This window comes from Astatotilapia calliptera, chromosome 11 (assembly GCF_900246225.1).
Source record: "Astatotilapia calliptera chromosome 11, fAstCal1.2, whole genome shotgun sequence".
Classification (NCBI taxonomy): Eukaryota; Metazoa; Chordata; class Actinopteri; order Cichliformes; family Cichlidae; genus Astatotilapia; species Astatotilapia calliptera.
Genome location: NC_039312.1, coordinates 20,364,678 through 20,389,482, shown reverse-complemented (window position 1 = coordinate 20,389,482; position 24,805 = coordinate 20,364,678). Strand labels below are relative to the sequence as shown.

The 24,805-nt window shown below is 43.1% G+C and overlaps 1 protein-coding gene across 2 annotated transcripts in view; it reads left to right on the top strand.

Moving 5' to 3' along the window:
• The first annotated feature begins 2,539 nt into the window (after window positions 1-2,539).
• Window positions 2,540-24,805, top strand: part of efna4 (ephrin A4) — a 33,684-nt gene continuing 11,418 nt past the window's right edge. For both annotated transcript variants that reach the window (XM_026185318.1, XM_026185316.1), the window contains exons 1-2: window positions 2,540-3,120; window positions 22,921-23,219. In XM_026185318.1, coding sequence (XP_026041103.1) covers window positions 2,996-3,120; window positions 22,921-23,219 — 424 coding nt within the window. In that variant the 5' untranslated portion in view covers window positions 2,540-2,995. The remainder of the gene's footprint in view (window positions 3,121-22,920; window positions 23,220-24,805) is intronic.

The following is a 24,805-nucleotide window of genomic DNA, read 5'->3' as shown; positions in this document are numbered from 1 at the left end:
AGAGCTTTGAATATCCTTAAATGAGACTGGAAAACTTTTTCTGAAGACTACTTAAAGAAATTACGAGAAAACTTCCCTAAGTTTCAGGTTGTGCTGAGGTTTTCGAGTTTGTTTGTTTTTTTGCCTTATATGCTGTATTTGCATGCATGTTTGCACAAGCTTCAATAAATCACTCCTTTTCCTGTTATCCTAGCAAAATATCCAGAAATTTGTGGCTCCACACTTTTGCACAGTGCTATATAAAATTACAGACACGGGGGGCGAACAATCACAGATTTTTCCATATTAAGCACGTGTGGTCACTCAAGGGTTAATAAGAGTTATTAAAAGTCATGAAACATCAAACATGCTGTTTTTTTTCCATCAAAACACCAAACAAATTAATATCCGTTGAAAGAGTAGTTTGTTTAAAAATAAACAGTGAATTCATTCTGGAAACTTGATTTGGCCTCAATAAGACTTTACCATCTTTCCCTTTGTTTTTCACCTAGTGTATCTATGAATGCATGTGAGGAAAAATGCTAATCACATCTAAATAAATTCTCCTAACACAAACAGCGCTGCAAACATGCACATAAACGATTAAAAATGACACTTACCCCAAACACTGGCAGAAATCTTTCACGCAAAAGGCCTTACTGAACTGGTTTTTAACAAACTTGAAACCTTCCTGCTGTACTGTATACAACTTTGTATAAACATACTGCAATATTATGATTTCCTGCTCAATGTTCAGTCAGTTTTGGTTATTTCCAGAGTTCCTTTAATGTTGTGTTGCTGGGATGTTCTTCCAGTTTTTAGCAGGGAGCGATAATTATACTCCAATCTGATCGGCACTGATTTGAGTGTAAATTGGGTTTAGGAATCTTAAGTAAATAAGAGTGTTATTTCAGCTACAGGGTTACCCGATATATGAAGAACTAGTGTATAACAGAGAATGTTTGCTGAAGTAAACTGTGCCAAGAGACAGGAAAAAATATATTTGGCCAGTAATGAGAAGATCAATGAAAGTGAAGATTGAGACAGATGATGGATAGAGACTGGGGTAAAAAGAAGTAAAGGATTTTGGTAAGAGTGCTGATAATGATGAATAGCAGACAGACAGAACATGAGACAAATATTAAATAGGAAAGAAGGGAGGAAGAAAAGCAAGATTTAAGGAAGACGAGGACACAAAGTTGTTGCCAGAAGTTCTTTTCCTGCCTGTTGAGTTACAAGAAGGATTAGTAGTAGCAGAATTAATCAGCTATGCAATCAACATGTCTCTTAAATTAGTGTATCATAACTCTCGATTTTAATTGGTGGTCCCATGAGGTAAATGAGACCATTTTTCTCTCCAATCTAATCCAAGTAAAAGGAGGGAGTGGGCCAATTTATAGTGTGCAAAAGAAGAGTAAGCTGCAGGGCTCCTTAAACTCTTATGTTCAGAAGACATTCCCAAATTGAAAATTAGAAAGATTTTTTCAGAGAAAGAGTGGAAGAATAAAATGAATTTTCACAAAGTATTATTAACCTCTGGCACTATTGCAAAATTTGTGAGGAACTGTCTGGTCCTATAGATCAATCAAACAGAGAGAGAGAAAGAGAGAGAGAGACCCCCACAGAGTGAGTTACTCCTCTGTGGTCCACGTTTGCTGAGGGAGCGCTGGCTCACCAGGGACAAATTAGCCACACAGGAGCACTGAGGCATCATGGGAAATTAATGATCAGGACCTCCAGGAAGTGAGCTAATGAGTCCTAGTGCCACACACACACACAGAGACAGACACACACATGGTAGAAGACACAGAAAGCAAGACAAGAAAAAAGGAACTAGCCAAATGTGCACACAGCTATCAATGTAACTTTGGATGAGTGATAGCACTGAACCAACAGCTGAGTTAGTGTGACCCACACACACACACACACACACACACACACACACACACACACACACACACACACACACACACACATTTGGAAAATCAGATAATTAGAGAGGACCACCAGTGGCTTTCGCCCATGGAGGCGTTGTGATTACTGTCGCTACACCCTCCCCTGGGGTGTTTGACAACAACCAGAGAATTAATACTTATCACAGCATACACACACACACACAAACACCATCCAGCCAAGAGTGGTTGAACTAAATGTAGCTCTTGCAGACACCAGTTACGGAGATGCTGTGGCTCCCTGCTGTTATCCTGTGTTGGGTACTTGAATGCACCACTTCACCATACAGTGTTGGCCTACTTGGGGCTGTACAATAAGGACTGAAAAGAAATTTCAGGAGAGGACAAAGGACGCTTTCTTTTTGTATCAGTCAGCTGCTTACCTTTGAGCAGACACCCAACAACAAAAGTGGTGTTTGCTGCTGAGTAATGAGACTGAATAAGTGAAACTATTCGGTCCACTAAGAAGAACCCAGGTTTTCCTGAAAAACTGGAACAGTGACAATCTGTCTCCCCACACCAGTGGGCGCACCTCCCAAGGATTTAACTTTGCGCTGCAGTACAATAACATGGCCACACCCTTGTTGAGTGATTGGCCTAAAGTTTCCCCGGCACCGCCCTCGGCCCAGCGCATCCGCCCTTCCAGCGTTCCGTAGCCTGTTGCTGCCAAACCATCTGACAGTTTAAATTTATATTCTGCCCTATTACTGTACTCGAATCCCCAAGCTTTAAAGTCAGTCTTTTTTTTTTAAGTCATTACAGTGACTAGAGCTCACTCTTAAACCACGATGCGCAGTGTGGAGACGCGCTCAGCAACGTTTCTCTGTGGTGGTGCACACCTTCTTTGCAGCCTGTAATTGTTAACTTTTTTTTGTGAGGGACATCACTTCACGTTGTTGCATCATGGGAAGCTGCAGCAGCAGTTGACGCTAAAGTGTGAGTTTGTTCATGAGTTGCTGAAGCTCCTGAAGAAAGTTGTTCGCGGAGCTCCTTTGCGTCGGGTCTCGTCACCTGATTTTGCGCACCACTCCCAGCCGGTGCAGAACCTTTCCGCAGCGGCCAGGATGGGCACCTTGCTGTGGACACTCGGAACTCCGCCTGCTTGGAAAGCTACGATTGTCTTCTTCAATATAATATCAGCTGTTGTGGCCAAAAGGCACACCGTGTTTTGGAACTCTACAAACACAAGGTGAGGAGGGGGAGTCTGTGCGCGTAATGACGCTTCTCTTGGTACAAAACGAGAAGGCTGTTTTATTTTCATCACTAGTGACCAAATAAATGTTCACTGTTAAGGGGTCCAGATTTGGTTTAATCTACCAGTTTAGGTGAGAATAAACATAGCTGGTCTGAACTTGCACTTTCATGCCATTGCACAACATCTTTAATGATGCCTTGTGAATGACTCAGGCTTTAGTTGTTTAAAAGAATCTCAGCTATGTACCAGCTCACGTCAATGTTTACTTAAATGCAGTAGGGAGGGAAGCAGGTCAAACCTGCACCAAAAGCTATCAGGCTGTTTCCTTTAAATCAAGTAGTCTCAACTCTGTGAGTACAGTGGAACCCTCGGTCCACTTGAGAGAGACCTGAGTGATCTCACCTCCTTGCCGCAGCCAGTTATCTTTATCATATTGACCACACTCTAACCGTGGCTTTCACCTGTCTGCTGCTTCTTGGAGTTAGTGATTATGCTACTTATAGAAAGGCAGAAGTAAGGGTTTCTTCCTAAGTGTTTGTTCTGAATAGTGCCCTAGATAGCATTCTCAGGACACAGGTGTATATTAAAGTCTAAAGTGCTGCTGTGCATAAGCGAATATGTAGTCAGGTAAGGGGAAGCTGTGTGTGTGTAATGGGTTGATTGGGGCCATTAGCCAGGCAGAGTGTGGCTCACCTGCTGATCCAGGTGTTCCAGTGCTTGCTAATTGAAGGTTTGTGGTGGGAGACCTGCAGGGCCTGACGGGCTACTGCCCACCAGAACACATTCGCGACTCTCTTACACGTTTTTCTAGACTCTTGCTCTCTCAGAGGCCAGAGTCCCCAAACGCTCTTTCAGATGAACGACCTTTTTACTTAGCCGTTGGCCACAGAGACTGCTCTGTCAGTAACTGTTTTATCTTTATGATTTTACATTTGTAGATGCTCAAAATCTGACAGAAATGTGACTCCTGGGACTATTAATTTCCCCAAGAGCTCCTTTGTCTAGGGGGCAGGCTCTTGTAGTGGAGGTTATACCCGGTGTGTGCATGTGGGGGAAAACTCAGTCATGTAATTGGGATCTGACAGAAATGTGGTGGACAGAAACACTGAGGATTAGGAAGCACCTTCTTGTTCTCCAGAGATTCAGGGATGAATGGTCACAGCCTGTGGCATGGCCACACAGTCTGCTGCAACACCACGCAATCACAATGCCATCAGCATCACGGTGGAGAGTAACCCACTGTGGCAGAGAATCACTCTCATCAGCAACACCACCCAATCACAAAGCTATCAGTGGTGCCGTGATGCTGCACCAAGTCCAGAATCCCCTGGGTTTACCACAAGGATTTTCCTCTCCTCTCCTCTCCTCTCCTCTCCTCTCCTCTCCTCTCCTCTCCTCTCCTCTCCTCTCCTCTCCTCTCCTCTCCTCTCCTCTCTCTTCATTACCTCCCTTGTTACAGCCTTCTCCTTTCATCTTTTGTCTGCACTCCCTCACTCCTCCTTCTCCTCTTTATGTCTCACAACTCCCTCCAGCCCAGTGATGGATATTGGCTGTGTGATTAGTTGAGCTTCAGTCATTTTCCCATACCATATTTTCTATTAGCTGCCAGCCAACGAGCCAGCCAAGTTGTCCTGAGGCCTGTAAATGCAGCCAGGTGAGGGGAAGAGGAGCACAGGGACACGAGAGCCGTGATTTTGTTGGATCAACGTAGCAATAAGAGAGCCAAAGACTGCGTCTGACATTCTGAGCACAGACAGTCAGAAAATAACCACGATTGGCTTCCTGCTTTTTTTTTTGTCCGCAGTGCTGCAACAGATTACAGTGTAACTGTTATTAATAACCGTGTAAAACCTCTTTTTTTCTTTACATTTTCAGCATAACTTTGTGTTATTTCATCCATTCCCATTCTACATTGCCTTGTTTAACATCTTTCAGCTCACTGTTGTGGCTGAGATTTAGTTTCAGTGCTTTGATTCTTGCTAAAATGGCTCTGGTAAGTCCATCATCTTTGGGCTACCTGGGCGACACAAAACCAGCAGCAGGTCAAAGATGGTGACCAGAGGTATACTAAGTAAGAGAAAAGCCTCGTTTTCTTTTGGAGTTGATGAAACGGGACTTAAAGAGAGTTAATCTTGGATCATCATTCTCCATGTTGCCAGACGCATGACTTGAGATACACACTAACATTCCTCTGTAAATGTTGTAAACACTATAGCTTTACAAGCTAAAAACAGTTCATAGTTTTGTGTAGAACTGGCTTTGCTTGATTTATTAGTAAAATATTGATAATAAATTTGACCCCATGCACCAACCTTCTTTGGAAATGTAAGAAATTGTATTTTGCACATTCATGAACTAACAATAAGTGATTGAGTGTATTCATGGCAACATTATTCCTGTCACATGTGAATCTGGGAAAGCATCTAAAGACTAGCTTAAAACAAATGCTTAAGCTGCTTATAACAACCGTAGCTGGTGGAAAAACGAACTCTTTTTAATATGAACGACAGGATCCCATCTCTGGCCTTCACCTTTCCCTACAACATCTAGATTTATAGTTTTAATGAAGCAAGGGCAGTGAAGTGGAGACTGTAGGGCTTCACTGCTCTGTTCTTTGCTGGCTAATATGCTTGTAACAAAGGCTCAATGAAACACTTTAACTGGCACACATTTAGCACCCCCTATATTGAAAAATGAAGCTCTGAAATGAAAGTGATAGACTGACTGCGGGGTCGGCGTTGAACATTGCAGAATCGGATACCCCTGCCTCTTTCTTTTGTGGGGCTCCAGTGGTTCGATCGCCCTCTTTTATGATTTTTTATGAACACGGTTTACGATCGCTCTCCATTTTATAACCGTGTCTCTCTCAGAGCAATAGTTCCTTATTAGAAGAGAAATTATTTTTTACTTCCTGGAGCAGTTAAAGGTTAGTATAATAATATAACCCCAGTGCTCAAAGCTTGAGTGTGTGTGTATTTGTGAGTGCTGACAGTTTACCTTAGCTCCCCCCTGAGCCACAAGCTCAGACTGGTTTATTGGTGTATTCAGCTTCTTCTTGTGTTCCACGGAGAGCTTTTAAACCTGTTGGGCCAAACACGTTGACCAGCCTATTTGCAGATACAGCTGTGTCTGCTTTTTGCGCTGCATGCATCCTCATAAATTCGCTCAGGAGCCGTCAGGAAGTTTACTCAAAGCATCAAAACTTTAGGGATTGAATTACACTTCTTGGGGGACAAGAAATGGCTTGAAAGATTGGGCTGCTCATACATCTGTAACGAGAATAAATGTCACCCATACCTGGAGCTTTAATCACCTACTCCATTTTCTGGTTCTTGGCACTCACTTGTACTATTGCTTTCCCTCCTATCTGCCCGGAGAGGATGAAAACTTGTTGCAACAGTTCCCCTGGATCACAGCTCAAGCTTCAGTCTCTGCGTGCCAGCTCCTTTGCTTTCTCCGCACCCCAATTTTTTTTGTTTCTGAATTTGCGTAGAGGCAGACAAGCGTAGTTTTAATTGTAAATGACATTAACATTTAAAACCCGCGACAGAAACATCGTAACCAGTTTTCCTTACCTGCATCCTCACTTGCTCAGACTTGAACTCACTCTGAAAGTTTGGACACAAACTTAATCTTTATAAAACATCAGACCAGACCCCTCTGAGCTCTCGCGCTCCCTCTCTTTTTTTTTCTTTCTTTCTTTCTACCCCCCGTCTCTCACCCGCTCACACAAAGACCTAGGGTGAGCTCTAAGCCAGTGAAGCATGTTTAAACGGGGCATGAGGTGATGAATATTTGTATTGGTTTTCTGTATCTTTATTGAAAGCTGCCCTCATAAGTCCTCCGTGTAATCTCTGCTCTGTTTATGCATCATTTCCGTCTGTGTGCACTTGTGAATGATCCAGTTTAAATACCAAAGTAAATCACATTCTGCATACCATAGCTGCACTCACGTACACACACACACGTAACTGATCTGTGGGATTGCACAAACAGACGCATGCAATATACAGTAAAATAAAAGCAGATAAGTTGTAATTGTGTCTTGTCAAGGATGATGATTGCACTTTTAGACTGATTTCTTTCTTCTCGTTATTTTATTCCTTCATCCAGCGATCTGTCTGCATCTATTACCCCTCTGTAGATTGGACATGCAAATGAATACGTTCCTCGGATTGCTTTCTCTTCTCTCTGTGTCTGTCTATGTACTAATCTCTATCTTCCCCTGGTAAATGATTAACATGGAGAACCTGGCTGAACTATAATCAACAAACCCACAGTGAGGTAATTACCACTTTATTCCCGGTCCTGCTAACAAAGCAGTCCCCCTCTCACTCACTCACTCTCTCACTCACACACACACACACACACTTTCTCTTCCTCGTTCTCTGAATATCACTTCATGTCTCTCTCTCTTTCTCATCTGTCATAGCTGCATCAGTGTCTCTCTCCCTTCTCCGTGTCAGTGCCTATTGTCTGACTTCGCCGCTGCGCTGTGGTCTGTGCAGATATAGAACCGCCTTTGCGAGTGCAATTGTGTGCGTTATCTGTCTTTGTAAATGCGCTTTGTCTGTTTGTTTGTGGTATCGAGTCTATTATCTGGAGGTAAACTGTGGTTGAGTTAACTTCTGTGTACACTCGAGCTTCTTCATCTCTGTCAGAAAACAATGCAAGGCAGTGATTTTTAGTGATTTGAATGCCTGAGAATTGACGTTGGGTGTCGTCGTTGTTGTTGGTTGAAGTTCATTTCACTGGAACAATAGCTCTGTCAGAGGTGTGTGCGTGCCTGTGTGTGTGTGTGTCTGTGCGTGCAAGCTTGTGGCTCTTACTGGCTGGTTAGCGTAAAAGGGAAGTCTTTGTTTCCTTGAAGAGATGCAGTGTGATAAGTGTAAGTTCTGGAAAAACAAAACCCAGAAATGCACGAGGATACCCAGCCCCATTAAACCACTCAAGGCTTTGATTCATTTCTGATCTTGCACATAATTCATCTGGGTTGTTTTTCTTTTTTGGGGGGGGTTGGAGGTGCTTTTGTCTATCTTTTTTTTTTTTTTTTTTACTTTTCTCCAAACTTCCCTTCATCTCACAGCAAGTAGTGAAAATGGTTTAACAGGAAAAATCGTCTGTTCCGGTCAGCAGTATGTAGCTGTGGGAACATTTACCAACAGCCTCGCATCTAAATAGGTCATTGTTTTGTTTCCACTCGTTAGTTGATTTTAGGTGTGACTAAAGTGTTCGAGGAAAAAGGCGTAATATTGTCTGTGGATGCTTGGCTTTTTTTAAGGTGGGGCTTGCAAATAAGAGTATTGTGCAACTTTGAAATGCCACATGGCCTAACTATCTCCAGCAAGTCTTTCCAGAAATATTTAGAGGTATCTACCACACTGCTTCCCTCACCTTTCATGTGTACATCTGTGTGAAATCAGTAATCCTCTATTTCACTGTTTAGTGATATACCTTAGAATGAAACCAGCATAATCGTTGCACGACAAAACTAATCTTTGCATTTGAAGTGAACGCTGAGATACACATGCATAGGAAGACTCGAGCACACTGTGCTGAAAATGAGGTTTGGGGCCTAGCAGTGAGGATGTCTGTATTAAAATGGATCAGATAGTCACAGTGCAGCTTGGAGCAGTCGGAGCAGACATGGTGTACAAGCATGAAAGGACGGCCGCTCTCTCCTCCTGGTCAGGATATTTAGTCAATCGATACCAATTTAACACCCAGATATTATCGCCGGCTTCTTGCATTATCGCTAGACTGCATATGGACCCATCTCTTTCCCAATTTCTCTCCCCACGCTGCCCTGTTTCTCTGTGTACACACATACATCAATATTAGGTTGCATTAAGCTGTAATAAGTTGCATTGTGTGAATGTCTCCAAGTGGGGTGGAACAGCTGTGGAATGAAATGAGGTTCAGTGATGTCTGCAGCTCAGTTGGCACGGTGCAGCCCAGCTTTGGCACAAAATGGCTGCTGTGGCGCATGTGTGTGAAGAGGGTGGTTATGGTGGTTAAGGGCTGTTGGTGAGCACTGAGCAGGAGCGCATTCATTCATTCACGACACACAATGAGATGTCATTGTTGTAAGTGTCAGGCGAGCTGTGTAGTCCTTTGACGTACAAAACGCCAATTAAATTGGCACGCAAGAATTTGTAAACTGTGGGAAACGCCGTCACTCTGAGCTTGACCAAAACAAAGCAATCTGCTCGCTGTTTGGCCCATATGTGCATTTTCGAATATTTCATTCTCATTTTATTACGCGTGCAGGCAGAAACGCGTCCGCATGTACCTATAGCCTCTCGCTGTACTCTTTCTCTCGGCTCACAGATCCTGCCAAGAGGCAACTTGGGAATTCCCGCTGACAGAAATTGAATTAGTATTGACCGAGGCAAAGCAAAAGGCTGTAGCTGGAATCAGGATTATTGTACCAGACAAGGTCCTCACTACCAGGAGGGCACTGAGACATGTTTGCCATCATATCTCTATATTCTTTAAAGATGCTTAAGTACATTCACTCCAGAAGTGTTTCTTGATAATTGCTTAGATGTTCACACAGAATCTCCAAGCCAGTTTCCTAGAAATTGCTCCTGCTTTTGTGTGTGAAAGCTGTGCTTTGTGCGTATTTCCGTGCAATGACTCACTTGTTTTGGTCACTAACTGAGAGTCACAGTCATCAGGTGCAGACAGGACAGCCATTTTTCTTGCAAAACTCTAACTTTTTGCCTTGTTAGCGGACAACTTTTGTGTTTTCATCATAAATCTGCGACTTCAGGAGTGCTTCTCTCATGTGTCACGTAACCAGTAGAGGAGTAGAGGTCTATGGGCTTGATGTCTTTTTAAAAGTCTTAATATTCATGTGTTTGATTTTAACGCTGCAGTGTGTCACTGGATTAAAGTAAAGAGCCCCACAAATCTGTCTCAGGTTTAAATCCTCTCTTTCACGTGTCACAAAGTGTCTGCGAAGTGGTGCTTTTAAGCTACATTTATTACGATTTGGGGAAATATCATAAATGTGCTTGATGTAATAATAATAAGGCACTCTGGCGTTCTGTCGTGGGGGGTGTATAATGGAGGATTTAAAATAATTTTCTTTTATATAAAAATGAATTCTGTTACAGAATGTGTGAGGAAAATGCTTAAAAGCACAGAATAGCATAAATTCCCATATTCTGATTACGGGGAATGTTTTGTGCAAGCTGCTAACTCGCAGCTTTTTGATAAGTATTAGCAATTATGTATTCTGGTGGTGTGTATAAAGGATTTTTTTTTTTTTTTAAAGCTATAGGTGTGGCTGTGTACACTTTATCTACACACAACAAAGAAATCCTTAGATTTAAAAAGATATGTAAAGGGGTGTGAACATGTGTGTGTACTTATGGGGTGTATGTTTCATTTTTGCTCTCTTTTTATAGTTGTTACAGAAAAGTTTCGAGTAACACTTTCAGCTACACATACACAAGTATTCCTATTTCCTAAAGCCGCTTTTTATCCCGTCCTTTGAGATTTCCAGATAGATCACATGACAAATGTTGTGCTGTGTTGATATTATGACTCTTCTGTATTATTAATTTATTTATTTTTAGGAGACTTTTCCATGGTGGAACAAAAACTAATATTATTTTGGTATTGCCTCCCAGAAGTGTGGTAGCACAGCATACTGTGCAGCGCTCCCCCCAGTGATGTAAAACGCGTGCAGAAACATTTCGCTTCTGTTTCTCTTTACGCTGCCACACACACCACAAATGAATATACACGCTGCCTTGCCCGCTTCATTTTTTTTTTTCGTCAGCCCCGAGAGATGGTAAAAACATTAGACCTGCAGTGGAGAAAAGTGAGGGATGGAGAGTGCGTTAAGGAGACGATGGTAGTGAAAGAGTCAACAGATTTCAACTCCCAAAACAGCTCAGGGAGGCCCCCAGGGATGGAGGGATGAGGAGAGAGGGAGAGAGGGAAGAAAGGATGTCAGCAGGTATTACTATCACTGTCACAAGAAGGCGTGAGGAGCAAACCCTCTCTCCACCCCTCCCTCCACACACACACACACACACACACACACAGGGGCTTACTCACACACTCACCGTGACGCAGCCATGTATACAGGTGTCGTAGAGAGGCTCACACACGCTACCGTCACCCTGCCTGCATATACGCTCGCTCATGGATGCTCGGACTCTGGGGAGAAGCCACGTAGGGACCACGCTGCGTTTAGACCTGACGCTGCTTTCAGTTTGCGCTACAGTCTTTACCTGATTGCCACCGAGACATAATATAATAACACATGCTTATTAAAGAAATAAACACCAGCAATTCTTTGAGGACTTCACTAAGATGAAGATATGGTTTTTGTTCTGTTTTGTTTTGTTGTTTGTTTGTTTGTTTTTTTTGGGGGGGGGGCATGTGCGTGCATGCAGACAAGATTTGCTTTTGTTGTTGCAATAACCTGTACCACATGATTTTTTTGGGGGGGGGGGGGGTGCAGTGATGCACAGCTTGATGCTTGTCTCCTGGTACTCTGACTGCTATTTTTCTCTCCCTTGTTCCTTTTTTCCACCTCTTTCCTCAACATTTTGTTCCAATGAGATCTTTTATTTATGAGTTCAAGGAAATGTGGGCTTTATTTTTCAGAATTCCTTATTTGATTAACTCTGCTATGTAATTGTAGCTATATAATTGCCATCGGTTAACCCCCTACTGTGTTCACTTTTTAAATGTGCACAAGCACATATGTATCTCTTAATAATCTGTGTGTTATTAGTTTGGTATCTCGCCATGTTGTGTTACTGTGCATAGCGTGGGGGGGGGGAAATACTGTGAAAACCAGCTCAATTTTAGTTATGCTTTATCCGCCACTTAGTTTTTTAAGGGCTTAACTTGTGTTTTCTTTAATCCTTTAAGTAAACTTTTATTTTTTTGAATCGTTGATAGTCTAGGAGTATCGGGAATGGTGGTTGCGTTTTGTGCTGAATGGATGGAAATAGCTTTGTCCCAAATCTCCATAGTTGTGGCCTTGTAGCAGTAGAACTCATGAATCTCATTGCTCCCCTATTCAGCTGGAAATGGAGTTCTTGTGCACGGTGCGCTTCTCAAAACACTGTAGCAGATGCTGCGCGTTTATGATCGCAGAATTAATCTGTGCGTTCCCCTAAAATACACCCGGTGACAAATGCCTAGTCATAAAAGCCGCAAAATCACTCACTCGCTGCGTTTGTTTATTGCATTTATCGATGTGATGGATTTGCCTGCAGAATGGAAATTTGGTGAGGGCCTTGTTGTTCTTCATCAAAGGTTCATAATTAACACCTAAACAAGTGAGTTTTTGTAGTATTTGTCGCAGCGCGTGTCGCTTTGCTGTTAAGAAACAAAGAACACTCACCCACAGTCACACATACCATGCCTCCTGTGTGTTAATCTTGTAATTTTGGGTCATTCTGGTTCATTACTTAAAGTAGCGACCAGTCATCTTTAATCCCAAATTAATCAGTTAATCCCAGTCCAATGCCAGGCTGTTATTAGCACCACGTTAGCCTGGCGTCTGCACCGCTTCTCTTGACCCTCACCATTTCCTTCCTTTCTGCTCCTAAATCCTCACCACCACCACCACCACCACCACCCCTCCTCTTATTGTGTCTGAACCTTTCATCAGTGTTGTGGAACACAACTGGCCCCTCTAAGAAATTCAGAGGAATCCGGCTTCAAGGCAGACTTTTAAATCAAGCTAAGTGTCAAGAGTATAAATTTTTATTTCACACTCTCGAGCTCATGTACTTGAGCTAAAAATGCTGTATATGCTCAGTTTAATAAAACATATTCAACAGTCTTATCCAAACCCTAGCCGAAACCCCATGCAGACTTGGCAATAATGTAGTATTTTTGTTCTCGGCTCTTTTGATTGTATCGGGCTCTGTAAGTGTCCTACCCCTGGTGGGAATATGTGTTCATGAGTGTGAGGGGCAGGGTGGGGCAGGGTGGGTGGCTGTGCGTGACTAGAACAGGACAAAGCTGGCTGCCTTGAGGGGAAATAAAGGGGACCCTCCATACCCCCGACACACAGAGCGATATGAATCTTAACCGTTGTGACGGAAAAAGATGGAGAGGGAGAGAGAAGCGTGGATCGGCTGTGATGGTGGGAAGGGAGAGGGAAGGGGGCAGTTTAGACTCCTGGGATTCCAAAGCAGTGACCGTGAAAGTGCTTAGATAAACAGAGAGGGAGGGAGGGCAAAGTGGGTAAAACGAGGATGGAAGAAGCATTCGGAGGAAGAGGAATGGTGAAGAAGGTGTAGACACACTGACTGGTGAAGGAAATGAGACCTGCTTAAGATGGGGTGAAAGACAGAAGATGAGAGTGAAACCAAGAATAGAAGTTTCTAAATAAGTTCACCGGGAGACAGAGACTGAAAGGGACCAGCTCACTCTATTTACTCCTTAACTCGTATGCCTCTCCAATCCTTCTCTCTCCATCGTCTCCCTTCCTCTCCTTCCCTCTGTTTAAATTATTCAAGCCTGTTGGTTGTATTAGAGCAGGTTTCCTTGACATGTCTTAACTGTGTATGTATGTGTGTGTGTGCATGTGTGTGAGTGACAGACAGAAAGACAGCTCTAGGCCTCCAACTGGCCATTCCTAAGGTAACAACCACCAAATAATCAGACACTGGGAAAGTGAGAAGGAATGCACACCTGGGATAAATGGACTAGGCTGCCTATCCAGCATTGACCTTCTCATCATGGCGAGGGAGGGGAAAAAACAGAGTACACAAATGGGAAAGAGTGTCTACAGCATCAGAACTGTGACCTACTTAGTAAATGATGGATTCTTAAAGCCAAGTCTGATTTATTGGCTGAGTGTATGTGCTTTATGAGCGCCCTTTTCACTATATTGAGTGCATCTGAGCAAATGTGTGTCTATGGGGTGTCGCTTGCATGTCCTCCTTAACCCACTTACACAGGTGGGCTGAAAGACCCGGGGCTCATGTAAGTGTAGTTAAGTATAGTTAAATAATAGATGAGAGTGTAGAGGGTATACTACAAAGACTGAATGGAAGAGAAGAAGTCAGTAAAAAAAATTACAAAATATTGGTTTAACAATGTTCGTTTATGCAACATGAGAAATGGCACCAACAGCAGACATCATCACAAAAAAAAACCACATTCACTCCAAATACTGCTACAAAAATGGGTCACATTTGATTGAATGCCAATTTAGAGCATTTGAGTTTCATAAAAGTGGCACAGAAACAGAACCTTTCTATAAAATTTCAAAGCAGCCTTCACCTTCAGAGTTGTCAAATCCTCGTTTTATCATTCAAAGGACAGACAGAAACTCAGAATGTATGACAGCCTATGGATGCGGACAGTGACGATCCAACTATGGAGTCATTCTGACTATTGTTTCCATTTTAAACACATGTGTATAAAGCAGACTAACAGATACTTTTTCTTGTTTTTTTTTTTAACTGTTAAGAAGCTTGCCAATGTGCCCTTTTACAATGCACCGTACAGTCTATTGGCATGGCAACACTGGCAACTCTGTATAACAAACCTTTTTATAGTCCATTTACTCAACTTTAGCATGACGGTTTCTGAATATAGATGGATCTGTCTGCTCTGGAACTGTGCAAATCCAAAGGGCCCAGCCAGCAATACATAAATATTAGACACATGATGTTGACACAGCAGATGAGCCCAGCTGCCACTTTGTAGCAATACGCTTTGATAGATATTATAAATAGTTTGAATCATTGGTCTTGGTGTCCACCCATCATAGTTGTCATTGTTCCCCACCTCTCGTCATATGTCATTCCTGTCAGCGTCTTGGCGGTGAGGTACTGTAGCTAGTTTATGTGTCTGAGCCTGGCACCTGTACAAATCAGCCCTGTATTTATTCTGCAGCTCCATTTAGACTGCAGAAACATGGAGAGCACTCATTACTCTGAGGTTTAGGCTGTCCGACCGAGAGATGCAGGAAAAGGACGGCTAGAACGACGGATGGATGGGTGGGGCGTTGGCTTGGAACCAGTCCCAGCTCCAGATTGGTGGTTGTCCTAGCAACGGCACGACTGACCTTATTTACCCCCCTTTGTACACCCCCTTTTCGTCCATGCACTCTGCTCTCGTCCCGTGCACATTTTTTTTTTTTTTTTTTTAGCCGTGCGCGCGCACACTTTCACCATCACTCTTCTCTTCACGAGAGCTCAAACTCTTCGCCTTCTGCCTCTTTTCTCCCTTACACTAATCTTAAAAGTGTGGCCGCTACCGCTCAGGGAAGGTGAGAGAGTGGAGCCAGACTTTTAGCTGCTGCAGCGCTGGTGGGTATAGTGAGGCAACATTTCGCCATACACTGTTTCTGGCCAATTGGTGAAAATTAAAAAGAAAAAGGACCCATAGACTGCCAGACTGCACTCTTGGCCATTTATGCTGTAGACCGTAATTTCATACCTCAAAGGAAAAAAATCACTGGAAAGCTTATTTTTGGATCAGACTGGACCACACATGGCGAGTTGTGCCCGTGTATGAGAGAGGTCTGTCACAGAAGGGGATGATGGTTTCTGCAGACATCCTGCCATATCAAAATGGCTCCGATGAATTGGTTTCCATACTGATGGGTCCTCTGGGCCTGAATTGGGCAATTTTCTTCAGCTCTGCTGGCCATAGCTATGCATCCTGTTGTGCTGCTGAGTCTCATAGAACAGACACATATACACAAACTGAAGAGAACCTTTGCCGTAACAGGCAGAAAATAGACTCTGTCTTTACCTAAGGCTGAGAGTCCTTTAGGCCTGAAGCAGCAAGGCTGTGTGTTTGTGTATCTGTGTATTTTATCAGTGTCTGGGAATTGATAGCGAATGTGGTTCCATGAGGCAACCTGCTGATTCACACAGTTTGAATGAGAAGTGAAGAGGTATGAATACCCTGTGCCTTCTGGTCATTTAATAGAGCCTGGAGGGCAGGAAAGGTGCAACCAATCACTTCATCTAGTTTACTCACATATGCACACCCACAGCCATCATTATAAGCGCTTACATACTCATATTAAAGCACAATGCAGTGTATTTGAACATGTGGACACACATATCCTTTTGAGGACGGAGGTTTTTTGCCTGGGTGATGACACAGGAATTTCCTGGGAAATGTTGAGCAGTGGTGGAAAGCCACCTAGATCCTAATGCATATTAATGCAAAAGTGCTCAGAACTTGCATATGAAGATAAAACAGACAGAGACAGGAGGGGGAAAATGTAGCAGGAAAGTTCGCGCAGCACTCACATTCAGAGATTGGGAGTTTGTAGAAAAGCAAAAGGTCTGGTGGAGAGGAGAGCAACACTTCCTGCTGACCTTGAACAAAGCAGAGACACACAAATGCATACACACTTGTGTAGAGGCATACCAGACAGGAAAGGGTAGATAAGCACGGCAGCTTATTTCCCTTAAGTCTCTCTTTCCTCTCTGTGAGGAGTGGTTGATCAGTGTTTGGCCACAGTTTGATGACACTGAGAATCTAAAGAGGTGGGGTTTGCAGAGTGTTGAGGATGTGGGGTGGTAGGAGGGTTGTTTAAGGATTTCTGAGCCAGCTGGGCAGGCGGGGTCGTGGGGGGGGGGGGCCCAGATGGTCAGAGGTGGGGGGTGACATCCTTGTTTGTGTGCGTTGAGGGGAGTAAGCACCAGGTTAGACACAACATTGGTGTTTGGGCTCTGGACACAGTAAGGCTTTGTGTGAGCATGGAGGGGGGCACGGCTTTGGGAACGGGGGGTGGAGGGGCCCTCATTCTGTTTTCTTTTACGTTTATGTAAAGAGTAATCGACTGGGAGAAAGGGACATGGTGAACAGCAAGGTTAGAACCAAATTCTAACAAAAAGTATTGAGTATCAAAGTACTGCTCAATCTGCTTGAGTTTCTTCAAGAAGTTTCACCTCTCAGGCTTCTTCAGTTGTTACTGACTGGGAAGGACTCCCAGGCATCCTCCAAACCAGTTAGATAGAACTGAAGAAGTTCATTTTAGATATAACCTACCATGACCCAGCTGACTGAGAATCTCCACAATTTCCTTTTGAAAATAGGATAGCCTGTAGAGTAGGAGTTAACTGAAGCTTTGCAGACCTCAAGGAAAGACTCTTCAGTTATCTGGCTCATTCCCTTTTCTCTACTGTACTGTCTTTGGGCTCTCTTTGTCATGAAATCTCCCATACTTTCCATCAGTTGAGCTGCATTGCAGCTCGTCCTATAAAAGTCTTCCCAAAACAGACATATTAACTTGAAAAATGTATTAGTTGTGCTCACTTTCAGTCATCTTTCATGTCTTCTGTAATCAAATCTGTCTCTAGTAGCAGTTAATTGTGATTCAGTGCCTGGTTGTTATCATTTGGTACCAAAACATATTGAAAAAAATCAGTTTGTAGAATGACATTTAGCAGCAATAACTTGAAGCAATAATTTTGGGCATGACTTTATCAGTCTCTCACATCATTGAGAAGGAATTTTGGTGTTTAGTTCTTCGAGGTTTTTGGGCATTTGTTCATACACAGATCTCTTAATGTCCCATCAAAGATTTTCAGTCAGGTTGAAGTCTTTAACTGGCTTTAATTAGGCCATTGCAGCACTTTTCTTTTCTTCTTCAGTCATTTTATTGTAGATTTGTTGCTGTGCTTCGGATTATCATCCTGTTACATGACCCAATTTCAGCCAAGATTTGGCTGTCAGACAGATGTGCTCACATTTGACTCTGGAACACTTCGGTATACATGATCATGAGTTCATGATTGACTCAAGAACAGCGAAGTGCCCTGGCCCTGTGCCTCAAAACAAGTCGAAATCACCCCTCCACCACCATGCTTCATAGTTGGTATGAGGTTGATGGTATGATGTGTTTGGGTTTCTGAGAGTTTTGGCTGAACATCTCTGCTTTGGTGTTGTCTCTCCAAAGCCTTCACATAAAGACCTAAGCTGTGTTGCCATGTGACATGTAGCTCTTTGCTTTTTGGGTTTTTCCTACAGTTTCTGTGGGCATTGCATGGGCTGACCTTGGGCTGATGGGACAACCACTCCTGACTAATGCTCAGTAAATCAGGATTAGCAGCACCTGGCTGCTACTTACTTTAATTCCGGTGGGGGCAAAATACAGGACTACATGCAGCAATGCAAAAATCATTTTTACATGACTGTATGTCTTTGTGAAGCCGATAGAAATTAGAAGTAGACTGTATGTAAAAGATGCATTTTCAAATTCCCGTTTTAACCCTTTAAAGTCTAAAACAATTGCCGGGAAACGTTATAAAAATGGAGTGCTTAGTGAACGTGTTGATGGAAAAAAAAAAACTAAAAATATATATATATATTTTTTTTTTTTTGCAAAATAAAAATATACATAAATTTAAAAAAAAATCCATAAGTAGCCACACCCTAAATATTAGCTCAATTCATTGTTTTTGTTTGTTAGTTTGTTTTGTTTTTGACTGTTTTTGGTGACTTTGGTGGTTTAAGAAACACTGGAATTATTTTTCAGACTCAGAGGTTCAGTCCATCTTTTACATACAGTCTGTGGGTTGATTACATATTGGGTAGAGCTAATTGCAGAGCTGCTGTGGCTGGTGGGGCATTGGTAATATTTTTCCGTATTTCAGGTTTATGGGTGAGCATCTGACCACATGCTGTATGGCATGGCCATAAAGCAGCGGCTCGGGTTTGAGTCCGACCAATCCTTTGCCGCGTGTCTTCCCCTCTCTCTTTCCCCGCTTTCCAGTCCACCTCCACTGCCACTATCCAATTAAGGCAAAAGCCCAAACAAATTTCAGTATATTTCAGCCTCTGCATCCTGCTAAGCAAGCTTGTCAGATAGCTCATTCGCTAATGAGTAAGTTTGCCTGAGAAACTTTGTATCATCGACTCCAGTGTCAAAACTGACTGCAAATTCTGTACTTAATGGAACAGTTTATGCTACAGCAGAGTACAGTTGCATTAAATTTTATGGTGCAATAAAGCCAATATGACTCCATGGGTTTCCATTCCCTTCAAGGTTATGAGTCGCAAGACAGTTTGTAGCTGGTCAAGAGTACAGTGTTTGTGTTAATGTTCATTAACAGTAACAATAATTAAAAACTATGACAGTCATTATGGTTGTATGTGAATATTGAAGTTGCGTTATTCATTTTGAGTAATGACTCACCTTGCACCCACTCATCTTTCATCATCAAGGTGATTTCCCACCCATCGTGCAATGCACAAAGAAAAGAAAAAGGAACAACACTTTAAAAGCGTATCTTTCTTGAAAGCACCAAAGATCTGTGTTACTACAGTATCCAACATGAAGACTGAAACTGTGTCACGCTATGCCTAGCCAAGGTAGGGTGACCATGGCGTGCTGTGCCTAGTCAGCGTAGTGCCCAGAGTTAACAGTCATCCTGCTGTGATTGGCCAAAGAAGGAGTGAAGCTAGACCAAGCCTTCTGGCCTCCTATTGTCACCTGAAGGAACCAATAAGCTTTTACTAAGGGCTTTGTTTATTTAACCTACTGTACTCTGACTGTATATATACATTTCCTGCATTCATTCGGCATGCACAGTACAGTGTAAGTATGTTATTAGCATTTTCATTATAGCAGAATATTTGTATCCCCGGTGTTTATGTGAAGTACTTTCGTTAAGTGCTCTAGTATATTCGAGATGCATAGCATGCAGCTGCTGTGCGTGATCAAGTATCCTTTCTGTATTCCTGAAGCTGTGTTGCAAGATTGTTGCTCCTTTAATTATTCTCTCATATTAAAGGATCAAAGGTCTCTGCCACAGTGAACTCCCTGCATTTCATTATTATCGCACACGCACACTTTTGCCTTTGTCTGCACACATTTACATGGACACATCCGCAGCATGTCAGCTATGTTCAGTCTTTCAATTCCGCATTTGATTTCCTGTGATTATAAAGGGATAAATGTTGGTCTTTTCAAGTTCTTCACTGAAGAACCCAGCATGTTATTTTTGATTCTGCTCCTCTGTGAGATTTTTCTTTATCAACCACAAGCTTGCACCAGTCCTGAGAAGGGTGTCATTGATAGCCCTGTGGCATGAGGGACAGAGCATGTTTTATTCTCCTGAAGTACTTTCATGTCCTGGTGCTTGTGAACATGTGTTTGTGTGTATTCCCGCCAACGTGTGCCAAAATGCAGTGAGTGTGTGTTCTGTGCCTTTTCCCTCTCCCTCTGGACCCAGCCAATCCTCTTTGTTGCTTCCATAGGTTTCTCCCACCGATAGGCTGCTTCAGCGCTCTGTTCTATGACACCCACAGCTCCACAGTGCTCCCATGATGCCCCTGTGCTGTCACCACTCTGCTGCATGGCAGCTGGCAGGAGGGGAGGATGCTGAGTGTAATTAGGGCGTACCCAAGCCTACTAGGACCAGAGAGGGGGGGTGGAAGAGGCAAGAAAGAGGGCTGACAGTTTGACATCAGTACAGCACACCAACTCTGTAATTGCTGGCATACATATGGTGCAACCCAAGGTTGCAAGGTTGTGTGGGGTAGCGAGTGGGGTAATATGGGATAGAGAGAAGTCAAAAATAGGAGGGAGAATGCAGGCTGAAGAAATAGATGGAGGATGGGTTCACGTCATCCAGAGCGGAGAACAACAAGGGAGGAGATGGAGTAGAAGCAGGGAGTAAGGAAAAATGCGTAGTGGGCTTTTGGGTGGGGAAAACAGGACCTAAGGAATGCAGAAGAAGCTGGAGCTGAATGACATGTATAGCAGGGGGTGCAGCATGTTGACACAGCACACGTCTATTATTACATGCACATACACGCACACACCTGCACACACACTTCCACAGCTGGCGCACCTAAGCAAACATTTCTCTGCCCCAGAGGGGCTTTAAAAATCACCACGGGTAGTATGAAAAGTAAATGTAGTGTTGTGCTTGTGTGTATGTGCTTTTTTTGCGTTAGCGTTCTCTTAATTAGAAATTCAAGTGCTTTTCTATGGCTGTAATTAGAGCGCACAGGTAATAGAGCTGTCGCACATAACTGCGCACACAAACACACGTGCACAGAGGGGATATTGATCAGGGGAGAGTGTGTGTGCGCGTGTGTGTCCTGAGCGAGGGATCCTGATCGATGGTGTCCTGTCCTGTGGATAGATTGCCAATTCTGCACGGTCGCTATTGAGCAGGAAGCAGCTTTGGTGAGATTTGCCTCCAGGGTCTCACCTGCATCCCCAAGACACACACACACACACACACACACACACACACACACAGTCACACATGCCTTTCTGCTTTTGTGGTCTCACACAGAAATACACACCTGCTGCACACGTGCTCAGCTTCAGAGTTAACACAACGCTCATTTCTATTCTACTTTTTGAGCTTTGGCCTCCTTCTCGCCGACACTCTTGTCATTTCTCCTCTCATTGCTCCATCCATCTTTGATACTCTCTGCAGATTTGTTGGACCGTCTCAGTCTCTTGCTTCCTGTCATTTCTATCCGTTTCATTTTGGCTTGCATCACTTCTGTCTCATCCTCCTCCTTCTCCACACTGATTTCTTCCTCTTATTTATTCTTTTGGTCTACTCTCTGTCCGCCTACTTAACTTCAGAGTACTCTGCCGTGCACCACCACCGCCATCCCCTCCCCATTCCACGCTCCTTTTCCCTCCCATGTTCCCCTTGACTGACTCCCAGCACTCCTTCCTCTCTCCTCCGCTCTGTCACCCCTCTATAAAGACTCCCACTGACGGACCTGAACCTTCTGCCCAAGCCACATTCTGCCCCTCATTCTTTGCTCCTGCACTCCATGCGAAGAGGAGACCAATTAAAGTCCGTCTCCTCTCTTCTTCCACTCCGTTGTTCTTCTCTCTGTGTGTCTGCACTCAGGCTCTCTGGGGTCACTAATTAAAACACTTTACTTTTCTCTTTACTCCACTTTTTGCACCTGTATGTCCAACTTCTTCCTTTGGCTTCTTTTTAAACATATTTTTGTTCCAGCTTTTCTTCATCCTGTCTCCAAAACTTTCTTTTCACCAACCTCCTTCTGTCTGCCTGTGGGACTCGTCTCATGTCTCTTCATCACTCACAGGCCTTTCCTCCATTTGTCACACGTTTCCCTTCCTATTTCTTGTCTCCCTCTTTGTTCTTTCATGAAGTCTTATGATATCTTTATGTTAAGTTAACCTCTCTTGCTTTGTCTTACATCTTCTTCCCTTCTGACTTTATTCTCATTCTTTCATTCACATATTAGCTTGTACATGGGAAACTCTTTATACTGCGGGCTGACAGGAAGTCAGAATCCTCGCTCTGAAAGATCGCACATTATGCAGCTGCTCTGTCCTAATGATGCTGTCTTGTCCAGAGTTGTTGTTATGCCAAACTCCAGTCAGCCTTGACTGACATGGTTGTACATGCACATGCACATCCGCTTACGTTTGTACACACATCTATCTGTCTATCTGTGCTGTGCAGTGGGAGAGTGGAAAGGAGAGGGAGTCGAGTTTATTTTACGCTGAACTCCCCTCAGTGGTCTTAATTAGCATGTGAGGAATTTTTGCTCTCTCTAGCTGACACTCAGCATCGTCACTGGTCCAGAAGTGTAGCTGTAGCATTTGAATCCCACCAAATTCTTGTATTAAAAAAGATCAAAATGTTGTTTTATTGCCTGTCACAAGTGTTGGATGTGCATTTGGAAAATTGTGGAATTCCTGTCCTTTCTCTCGCTCTTTCTCTACGTGTCTGCATTCTATCACTGCCTCCCCCCTCCTTCAGTCATGTATCAGTCTCTAATTGCTACATGCAGTATTAATGCCGTTGTCGTTCTTCCTTCCAGGTTAACAGCAGGTGATCTGTCTGTCCAGCTGAATTTCAACGATTACCTGGACATCCACTGCCCCCACTACCCCAACGAGGAGGCCGTGGGTCACGGGCAGCCGGAGACCCTTGCCCTCTACCTGGTGGGAGAAGAGTCGTTCCAAGGCTGTGTAGAGACCAGGGGGGCCATCAAGAGGTGGGAGTGTAACACCCCTTTTGCTCCATATGGACCAGTGCGCTTCTCAGAAAAGATCCAAAGGTTCACGCCCTTCTCACTGGGGTTTGAGTTTCTGCCAGGGAGACACTACTACTACAGCTGTGAGTAGATGATGTGTATGTTTTTGTGTGTTGGGAGAGGGTAAACCGATTTAGAGAGTCAAACATATCACAGCTTGAGCTCAGTGTTATATGAAATTTTCTGACATGCCTGATGTTTGATGATCAGTCATGTGACAGATATAACAAATAGATACACCGTTAGTTATTTAGCAGCCATACAAAAAATTCCTAACTTAATTGTCTGATTTTTAGAGATATCAAAAGTCAAACATGTCTTAATATGCAACAATTTTGAAGCTTATATGCAGACAAATCGGTCTGCAAGTTGTTGTTGTTATTTGTTGCTTTGATTCTTGTCAGTTTCCAGAAATATGAATAAATGGATACAAATTTTTCCATTATATCAGTGCCCTGAGATTTTTTGTCCAGCCAACAAACACCATCTGATTTTTAGTTTAGCATAAGAAGAATGTTGCTTTGAATCTGAAGTATTTAATATTAAATAAATGTTAAGTATTAATATGAGTTAAGCATCTAAAATAATTAGTATTAATCATTATTTTGTTTCTATCTAACTCCTAATGGCACATTTTGGGGCATTTCAGCACTACAGTTGGCATTTCAGAAGCATCGATATGGTATTGATATTAATTCCCAGCCTTTGTCACGTGATTATTTAAATAAGATCAATAGTATACGTTTTTGCTGCGCATAATCTGTCATCATTTTTATGATCGTGTTTAAGTGAAACAATGAATATTCGCTCCAGCTCCTTACACCCTAATAAAACAGCCCCAAAAGAAAAAGAAATCTAAATATTTAATGTTTCAGTTCATCAGTCTGTGCAAAGACACCTGTGCAGGAGATGATGTGGCGGCCAGAAAGCCTTATTTAAAGGATAAAAAGGTTTCACTGTTGCTTAAGCCAACGTGTTTTTTATGAGTGTCGGCAAACTGCAGCTTTCTGAATGCCATTAATGTTATCCATAAATTCATGCTGAATGACATTAATATGATGTTTTCATAAACCTGTAGGCTGTTGTACAATTTAAGTGATGGTTTCTCCGTGACATCCTCCTGCAATCCTCTCCCCTCACTCATTTATTTCAAACCACTGGAGGGAAAAAAAGGGAGGGAAAGATACAGAAGATGGCTTAGTGGCTGTAAAATCAGTTGCCTTTTTTTTTGCTTGCTTTTTTACAACTTCTGGTGTAAGTCCAAGAGGAGGGAGGGCATGAAACGAAAGCAGAAAATGAAAGAGTCAAGCGAATGCATAGTACGGAAGGGTGACAACAAAGAGACAAAAAAGTGTAGGTGGAAGAAATCGAGATCAATACACGGCGACAGCGAGGGAGGAAAAAAAGGCAGGCAGAGAAGCAGACGGAGGTAGAGAAGCGTGGAAGAGTGACACGGGGAGAAAAAGAGCAAAAGATGGACACAGTCTCACATTACGGGAAGGGTGGGGGGAGAAAGGGATGGGAGGATGGATGAGTGGAACCCAAATGGGAGAGAGAAAAGTGGGGAACAACAAAAGTGATGGATGGAAATGAAGGAAAAGAAAGAATCTTTACATAAATTACTGCTGCAGTCTGAGGGACAATGGAGCATTGTGAGGGTATGAGACAC